The 10055-nt window shown below is 33.9% G+C and overlaps 1 protein-coding gene and 1 pseudogene across 1 annotated transcript; one reads left to right on the top strand and one right to left on the bottom strand.

Moving 5' to 3' along the window:
* The first annotated feature begins 1590 nt into the window (after window positions 1-1590).
* Window positions 1591-3632, top strand: LOC107780128 (protein LURP-one-related 5). The gene is made up of 2 exons (XM_016600649.2): window positions 1591-1952; window positions 3132-3632. Exons 1-2 carry the CDS (start codon window positions 1722-1724, stop codon window positions 3555-3557), a joined length of 657 nt encoding a protein of 218 aa, XP_016456135.1. The 5' UTR covers window positions 1591-1721; the 3' UTR covers window positions 3558-3632.
* Window positions 3633-8165: 4533 nt separating this feature from the next.
* LOC107780129 (uncharacterized) lies at window positions 8166-9293 on the bottom strand (annotated as a pseudogene).
* Window positions 9294-10055: the final 762 nt, after the last annotated feature.

The raw sequence follows: 10055 nt of genomic DNA, 5'->3' as shown, positions 1-10055 counted from the left end.
CATAAAGTCAATGCTACAAGTACTCCATTCGGTCCACTTTAAGCAATTTTTTGGTTATTGTCACACATATTAAGGAATTCACCTTTTAGCATTAATTAACAATATAATTAACCGTATTAACCTTAATTTGTTTATTGGTAATACAAAAAATCTTCCTAAGCTCTTTACTCAAAGAGCAACTTTGGAAACAATAAGTTAATTCTTTCTTGATATTTGAAAAAAACTAAATATTGTGGATTACACAAAAAGGTTAATAAATCAATTAAAGTGGACCGGATGGAGTATATTTGAATTTATTTATATTGACAAATGGGGCCCTAGAAAATACCAACACATAATAATTATAGAAATTTCTTCTTTCACTATTATAGATATTTTAGTAGCGGCAGTTGGACCTACCTCTCCTCAACATTATTTTTGCTTCTTTTGGGCTTTCCTCGGCATAAAATGATCTAATAGTCATTTTCAATTATTACTATGGCAAAGAATGACATGTTGTCTTGAGTCATACACGAATCATATATCTTCCCTATTCCATACTGCGTGGAGAAAATTTTAATTTAAAGTCTTACATACAAAAGAGTCCAATGGCCATAATCCTAATTAATCTACATCTGGAGTTGTGCCTGCCTTTTACTTTCGTTTTCCACAGCCCATTTCTACAGTCCTCATTTCTTTTACTTTTTTCCCCCACACACTTCAGCCACAAGCATATTACTCCCAACACTTGACACCTAAATTAGGACGAATAACAATTGAACACCTATATTACTCAAGATTTGTTCCTATTCTTAAACTAGGACCAATACCAATCGTCTCAATTTATCATTAATGAGATGATTTATAGTCATATAAATATTTATGACTTATTTTTAGACACAAATTTAAAAATTCTTTCTTTTTTTCGTTTTTAAATTTTGTGCTCAGTCAAAAACTGTTACATAAATTAGAACGAAAAGAGTATTTACTTTGAAAAGCTATTATAATAGTAGTAATATAGAAGAAAATTAGCTACCATTCGGTTGATTTAATTTTGTTATGATATGTCATATGCACATAAATTACTAGTGAATCTGAAATGTAATCAATTTCGAATGCCTACAGATCCGACAGTTGATTGATGCATGAATAAGATCTTATACATAGTTCTAAATATTGTTCAATTGTACTTACTACTATTCTTTTACTTATGTCATAGATAGGCATATGAAACATATCACACCATTAATATTAAGTTTGTAACCCTTAATTTCAAAGAACTCAAAACATTAACCACCAGTTTGACCATAGATTTTGGATATATATTTTTTCAAAACAAATTTTGGAAATATTGTTTCTTTATAGAATATGATCAGGTTTTAAAAAAAATTGATTTTTTTTTCAAATTTAATGCATGTCCAAACATAATTTCAACTTTCAAAAATTATTTTTTAATAATACATTTCTTTTTAAAATTTTCAACCAAATTTTTATTCCAACGCTAGCTGAATCAAGAGTCAGGACCACGTACCTTTTTTTTTTTTGGCTAAACGCAATCGAATCAAAATAGTGTTTACTTTAGAGATCAAAATAGTACAGAAACAGTGAAACAGAGATATTAAATACTCAATCTTCAGCCTCATAGTTTCCTCCCATAGTTCTCCTCTCTCTCTCTATCTCTACTTTTTACTGCTTTCAGTCCATGAATTTCATCTCTTTTCTTGCGTAAAACAAAAGCTGAAATGAAGGGTAAAGTCGCTGCAATTGTAGAAGAAGCATTTGTGTACAAAGAAGAGACTAATTTCACTGTTCTCAAAACATCTCTTTTCTTCAGTAGTGATGGCTTCAATGCGTATGACAGTAAAGGCCAACTCGTCTTCCGAGTTGATACCTATGGCCCCGACTCCAGTAACCAAGGCGAGCTCGTTCTAATGGATGCCTCTGGTCGATGCCTTTTCACTGTTCGACGAAAGGTAATACTAAATTCTCAAGTTTCCATACTTTTAAACCAATGGTAAAGGGCCAAAAATGCTCTTGAATTATTCGAAAATAGGATAACTTTTTCGTTCTTTTCATATTTTACCAGTAAAATATTTTCACTCTCAACCAAGTAGCTCAACAACAACAACAAACCTATAATTTTTAATCAATTGTTACCTAGGTGTCTGACATGAATTGCATATGGGATTTCAAATAAATTTATAAGTTTTGAACTAGTATAAGGTTTGGGAAGGTAGTGTGTTTTTTGCTGACCTTACCCTTTGCTTAAGAAGATAGAAATGTTGTTTCCGACAGACTCTCGACTCTCTCAACCAAGACCTTACTAAGGGTTGCTCCAGAACAAGGGTAAAAGTTTTTGCCCTTGAACTATTCAAAATGAAATAATTTTATTTTCCATTAAAAGTTTGAAATAAGTGCTCTTAGTTGTAAATTTGAGCAAAAATGCTTGATCGCGATCGCGAAGGATAAAATTATGTTGGATATTTTGTGAACCACGATCGCGAAGTGGTGATTGCGATAGCAAAGAAAGACGTATGACATGGGTGTTTAATGCCTAATTTCGGAATTTTAAGCTCATTTTCACAAATTTTGATGCTTAGGAAGCGGACCAAGACAAGTTTCGGTCGTTGTCCAAAATGTATTGTTATACTATTATTTTGCATTTGAATTCTTACAGTAAATATCATATATTAACCCTGGTAAGTTGACTCACCCCTAAATTGCTGTTACATATTTGTTTTAAGAGGTAATTAAGCATGCACTAACATGAAAAAAATATGAACATAATCAGATTATTCATATTACACCTAATCGGTAACCTAATAAAAATGGTAATTAACTTGATGTCACATATTAAACCACTATGATAGAGGGCAAGTCGGTGCACTAAGCTCTCGCTATGCGCGAGGTCGGTGAAGGGCCGGGCCGCAAGCGTCTATCATTGTACGTAGTCTTACCCTGCATTTCTGCAAGAGGTTGTTTCCACGACTAGAACCCGTGACCTCCTGGGTTATATGACAACAACTTTCCTGGGTCACATGACAACAACTTTACAAAGGCTCCCCTTCCTCGAATTTATAAAAGCACTATGATAATAAAGAATTTTTACACTGTTGTAAATCTAATCTTTGATTACTCGAAAATTGGAATAGAGACCAAGTCTGCATCATAGGTGGGATGGCTACTTAGCAGAACGAATGGAGGGGCAAAAGCCAATATTCAGTGTACTAAGATCCTCAATGATAGGAAGATCAATTGTGACAGTGGAAGTGTACAACAATAATCCAGTGGAAGAATACCAGATTGAAGGGTCATTTGAACAAAGGAGTTGCACTTTCTTCAATGCAGAGAAAGAATGTGTTGCTGAAATTGGACGTAAAGTGGACATTAATTGTGATAATTTGGTGCTTGGCAAAGACGTTTTCTCTTTAAATGTCAAGCCTGGTTTTGATGCTGCCTTTGCCATGGGTTTAATCCTTGTGCTTGATCAAATTAATGCTGATGATTATGTTAAAGTTAATGATAACCAAGTTGATGTTGAGCCCATTGTTGCTGATGATCCTCACCTTTCACCTTGATTTTGTTCGTATTTCAGGCTGCCAACCATGTAATCAATAAATTTTGTTATTTAAATTTCATTCTTCTTTCACTTACGATGTACCCTTTTCTTTATTTCATGATTTATGAGATTTAACTGTTGATAAGACCGAAATCAGAATGGCTAAAATATTCTGTAAAAACTGTACTATATTCATTAGTAGTGGTAGCAAAATAGTTAAAAGAAAATAGTTATTCACCCATATTATCCATTAAAAAATGAGTTTGATAATGAACTATTTAAAAACATGTCAGATATGGATAAGAACCATATTATCCACCTAGAAAATTGATAACCAATGGATGACTAATGTGTTTAACTTTTACATTTGTAAAACCTAAAATTGGGGGTTTCTCAAGTTTAGGAGACTAGGAATTCTTCCAAAAGTGATCATAAATCCGATCGGATAATTTATCCGTTTTTGCATTATCCATTTTCAACCCGCCCATATTCGACCTGACCCGACAATTTGTCACCCCTATTCATTAGTACGCTGATCATTATTAAGCTGCTATATAAGTCATCGGTAGAGCTTTGGTTCGGTGGTCGGGTTGGTCTCGTGAACCCATTATTATGCATGAATCCATGAAATTTTTTGTACCATTGTCACGGAGCTTGTTTCAAACCGTAAAAATTCTGTTTCAACTTACACAAGGTTTTCTTTACCGGAAATTTGAAAACCTTCAGGTTGCTTCATGTAAATATCTTTGTCAAGGTCACCATGCAAGAATGCAATTTTAATATTTAATTGCTCCGAATTTGAATTTCTATAGCTGCTTAACACCAACGTGATAGTAGTTAATTTGACTATAGGAGAGAAGATCTCGGTGTAGTTAATTCCTTTATTTTGCTGAAAGCCATTTACTGCTAATCGTACTTTGTATCTCTTCTTACCATTATGCGCTTTTTTGACCCTGTATACCTACTTGTTATGTAATGCCTTCTTTCCTTTTGGTAACTCCGTAATTATCCATGCTTTATTCTTTTGAAGAGAATTCATCTCTTCTTTCATGATTAGCTTCCACTTATAGAGTGACCTACTTTGCTTCAACAAAATGCTCTGATTATTCAGCATCAGTCAAAAGTAAATAATATGGAGAGGGAGATAACATACGTGGAACATTAGTGACTTTCTTGGGTCTTCTTAATATAGGTTCAGGAATAACTTATCCTGAATTTGATTCCAGTTCCAGCCTCATATCTAGTTCTGACTCTATCTCTGGTTCTTGTTTTAGTTCTGATCCAGATTTGACTTCTGGTTCTGTATCAGTGTCAGTTCTAATCCCTCCAGCTACTTTATTTTTTGAGATTTCTTCCATCTCAACTATTTCAGATATTTGTCTGCCGGTGTTGATTGGTTCTATTCCAAGCTTATCCTTGTACATCACATTTTTATTGAATGTAAATTATGATCTTTCTATTTCGATCATCCCAAAATCGATAACCAATATTATCATCACCATATCCAATAAATAATTTTTTTTGACTTTAGGATCAAGCTTATCTCCATCTTTAGGGTTTATATACATATAAGCATACGGAAGCTCCCTTGTTAATGAGGTAAGCTGAAGTGTGAACAGCTTCTGTCCAAAAATATTTCGGCAATTCAGAATGTATTTTCATACTTTTTGCTCGTTCATTCAGGATTCTTTTCTTCCTCTCAGCTATGTCATTTTGTTCCACAATTCCAAGAACTGTCTTGTTCATTCTGATCCCTTTCTCAGAGTAAAATGCTTTGAAATCTTGAATAACATACTCTTCTCCAGTGTCAGACAATTTATCTGTAGGCTCGTTTGATTTTAAATTTTAGCTTTCCATCTCTTAAAGGTAACAAACATATTAGATTTATTTTTAAAAAATAAACTCATACCTTTCTCGTGGAATCATCAATAAAGGTAACATAATAGCCTAAGCTTCCAAGAGAATTTGCATGAGCTGATCCCCACATAGTCGTATGCACTACTTCTAACTTTTCTTTCTTTGGTGTCATTCCCACCTTTGAGAAACTAACTCTCTTTTGTTTCCTGTAAATGCAACCGTCACACAAACTTAATTAATCATGTTTGAGGTTTGGCAATTTTTATTTGGATGCCAACAACTTCATTCCATTCTCACTCAATTGTCTGAGCCTCCGATGCCATAATGTTGAGTCGCGATCATGGTCAACTGCTACTATAGTATCTCTCTGTATTGTAGTAGCACATAGTGTTTCTTTCTTAGAGCCTCGCGCCACAAATAAATTTTCTTTGGTTATCTTCCATAATCCATTACCGAATTCTGTTGTATATCCTTTATTGTCAATTTGACCCATGGATATCATATTTCTTAAAGGCCAGGAACATGTATGACATTTTGCAATTTTCATAGCGTCCATTGTGAAGTCTTTATATAGATTTCACCTTTTCCGACTATATCCATAGATTCGTCATATGCTAGATAAACCTTTCTAAATTTTAAATCGACATAGTTATGCAATAATTTTTTCATGGTGTAGAGTGAAAAGATGTATTTGAGTCTAGAATCAAAGGTTCGACTGGATTGTCTGCACAAAAAGTTGGTGCATCACCATCGTGTTCAGCAATTACATTTGCTGAATTATCATCTTTGTATTGATCGTTTTTCTTTTTCTTCTTTGATTATTTACAATAACTACTTTAGTGACTCTTTTTATTATAATCCCAACAAGTAATGTCTTTCCGATTCTTAGATTATCCTCTTCTCCATGACTTTGATCTGCCACAACCATGACTCTATTCTCTTTGGATGCTTCCCCCTGCTTTTGGTATTGAAAGTAGATCATGGAGAATCATTTGATTCTCTTCGGCAACCAAGTTTATTATATCATCCAATTTGAGTTTAATATATTCCGATAAACTGCTAACTGTATTTACTATTGCACACTAACTCTCCAATAGAGATGATAGTAGAATCAGTGTCCTTACTTCATCATTAAATAACAGAACTCAACTGAGTTAATATTATATTAAACTCATTGATATGTACCGTACTAGATTTGCCTTCTACCATCTTCAAGTTGAACAACCATCGCATCAAAAAGACTTTATTTTAAGCAAATGACTTCTCGTACATATTTGATAACGCCTTCACTAGGCTTTTAGTGGTCTTCTCGTTAATGATATTGAACGTTGTATTTCGTGTAAGCATTAACTAATCACACAAAGCGCTTACTGATCTAAGTGATCCCAATCTGCTTTGGCCGTATTCTTTGGTTTTACTCCTGTTAGAAGTAAGTGTACCTTTTCTAGTACATGTAATCCTCTATTTATATTTTTCAGAATCCAAAATTCTTTGCCATAAAACTTGTCAATCTTAATCGTCCCTTCTTCCGACGCTATTTTTTCGCAAATTTTTTTAGTAACTGGGAATAATACTCAGTGTAGAAAACTTTCCTCATTGAGGTAGACAACACTCTCTATTGGTGAATAGTACTTTTAGTATTAATTAATGATACTTTTACTATTATGAACAGTGTTAGTATTAATGAGCAATAGTTTTGCACTATTCTTGCAAAATAATACACTATACCAATACCGCACTCTTCTATCAAATTACTGTTAAATTCTGTGTTCGAAAATAAATTTTGCAAAACAAAACAGAAAACAGAAACAGAAATAGAAACAATATAATTAAAGTTTCGAGCCCAACAGAAAATTGTGTTTCCTTAAGGAATTAATCCTCTCACTATTGCCCAAGGTTATTGAATTAATTCCTCCCAGGATATAACGGTACAACAAATACCGCCAATGAAAATTACAAAACTTCGCCGAACTCAACAAACGACAGTAAACCACACTAATGCTTACGTTTTATTTTTGGAAAATAATGCAGAAATGCAGAAGAAAGAGGTGAGAGTTTGCAGATTTTCGGTGGTGAAAAATGAGGCTATTCCTCTGTATTTATATCAAATGATTTGGGTTTCAACAGGTGCCTAGATACATGTTCATTTGAAATGGTGTCTGTTCGCCAAAATTAAAATGCACAAATTTGACAACCCGAAGCTGAAGCCGAGGTCGAAGCCGAGCCGAGCGAACGCCGATGACGGTGCAAGGCACCAATTTCTTTCCATTTTACGATGAGGGACAAAGTGCCTTAGTAAAAGGAACACTTCGCTTCCCTCCAAATATTTTCCACAATTTTCCATTCACACCTCTTTATATAATTAAATAAAAACCCAATAATTGCACTGTCTATACTCTTATACCAATATGTTTAGTTAGTAGAAAATACACATTAATGTCTATCGGATACAAAATTAGTCTATCTAAGTACTGGTTTGACTTAAAATTCCAAAGTTTTTATCATTTTACGGAACGAGTCAATTGAATAGGGACATATTAATGGAGAAAAGTAAAGAAGAAGCATAATTTGGAAGAAAACTAAAGGAGAGAAGAAAGTTTTTGGTTGATTAGAACACTACTAATAAAATATCCATACTTCAATGAAGATATTCATCATAATGTCCTTTGAAGTGGGAGGACATTTCATAAAACCATAGTTAGTAGAATAAGCTCTTTTAAAGGTATAACTAAGAGTCTCAAAATGTCAAGTTGTGTAAAACATCTTTTATTAATCAACAAGCAAAATCTCTTATACAGTATACTACTGACACAAAGCGAAACAAATACAAGCTGCTAATAACAAGTGTATGTATAAATCAATCATGGGTTTACTGCACTGTTATATTAGCTAAGTATGAATCCGAAGTTCAACATCCTCTAAAGAATAACGGCCAACGCAATGGAACATAAACTGATGAAGAAACTGGTGAACAAAGCCGTCTAGGATGATGGAGAAGGTGCATTGCTCCCACCAGGAGTTGTAGAACCCGAAGGTCCAGTAGCTGATGGCGAAGGCAGGATAGGTGGGCTGACTGGACTTGGAGAGCTAGGGTTTGGGGGATTAGCTGCTGGTGTGCTGGTGCCGGAGACTGTAATAGCCAACTTCTGTCCAGCTTGACAGTGCCTACCAAAAGTACAAATATAGTAATGATCGCCAGGAGAGTCAAGAGTGACATTTGCTGGTCCCGTCATAATAGGATCGCCTATAGCATTTTGTGAACCACATGCATCGAATGAGGCTATTGGTACTTGCAGCACGTCATGTTGGTTGGTTGCAAAATTGAATACTGTTTAACAATTGAAACAAAAAGAAAATCATAAGCCCCTGAACATTTAAACACGATGAGTTCATGCATTTGTAGCTTAAAAGGAAACACAAAGATGAATATAATCCTTGTCCCAATTTATGTGATACTCTTTTGTTTAGTCCATAAAAAAAATGACATCTTTTTATGTTTAGTAACATAAACTTCCTATTTTATTCTTAATTAGATGATTTAACGCCACATAAATTTGTATGACTTATTTTAGACCATACATTTAAAAAGTCTTTTAATTTTTTCGTAATGAAGCTTCGTGTCTATCCATATAATATCACATAAATTGGGATGTAAGAAGTAAGTCGTAAAATAAGTATACCCAAGACGTCGCCAACTCTGAAGGTTTTTCCAGAATCCTATGTTATCCCAACTACGTGCATCGTTTGGGCTGTTGTAACTTGTAGCAAAGATGCTGGTTAGTGCACCAATAACAACCATGCACAGAACTCTATCCATCTTTTCTTTCTACTTTTTCTTTTGAAAATGAAGATTTGCGAGTTCTTGGGAAAAAATAACTCGGGAAGTGCTAATTGCTTTATTTTGCTAGAGAAGGATGAGATGCTAATTATGTCTCTATAGCTTTATATAATGGAAGAGATTCTGAATTGGTCTTAGAGCCATTTGGATTGACTTAAAAAAGTAGCTTTTTAGGTAGTTTTTTAAGCCAAAAAGCAGTAAGTTGGGATTGCCCAACTTATTTGCTTTTGGCTTATTTTAAGCAGTTTTTAACTTATTTTAAGTATATTTTGACTTTGACAAACATTGAAAAAAGCTAAAAAGAGCTTAAAAGCTGATTTGACCAGCTTAAAAGCCAATCCAAATACCCTCTGTAACCTACATGGTGGGAAAAGTTCAAGCTAGGAAGTCTTAAATTTTCAGTTATAGTGGGAAGTCAATAAAGTAGTTTTCCATGTGAACTTGGACAATTTCAACATTAAAGACTGTGAGCAAGAGATCACCGCGTAGGAAATGGAATGCGAGAGTTAATAAACTCCGCACGCAATGATCAAATAAATTAATTTAATCTACGGTTGACTTGGAACTTGTGGGCTGAAGTTCATCGAGCTAGATCGATGGTACGTAGGTTGTTAATGGTTTAGTTCTATCGGTTATTTAAATTCAAGGCAAAAACTACCAGTACCTATAATTATATTTATCAAATTTATTACTCATTGTTTAAATATACAAAATGTCCGATAAATTACTGTTTACCCTCAAAAACGGATAACAATTGAATTTATAAGTGGCTTTAAGGAATACAGATTAATTCAATACAAATGATAAATGACGTTAGATTAA

Source organism: Nicotiana tabacum, chromosome 20 (assembly GCF_000715075.1).
Source record: "Nicotiana tabacum cultivar K326 chromosome 20, ASM71507v2, whole genome shotgun sequence".
NCBI classification, from domain to species: domain Eukaryota; kingdom Viridiplantae; phylum Streptophyta; class Magnoliopsida; order Solanales; family Solanaceae; genus Nicotiana; species Nicotiana tabacum.
The sequence above is the reverse complement of the archived record's forward strand: the minus strand, read 5'-3'. Positions and strand labels throughout refer to the sequence as shown.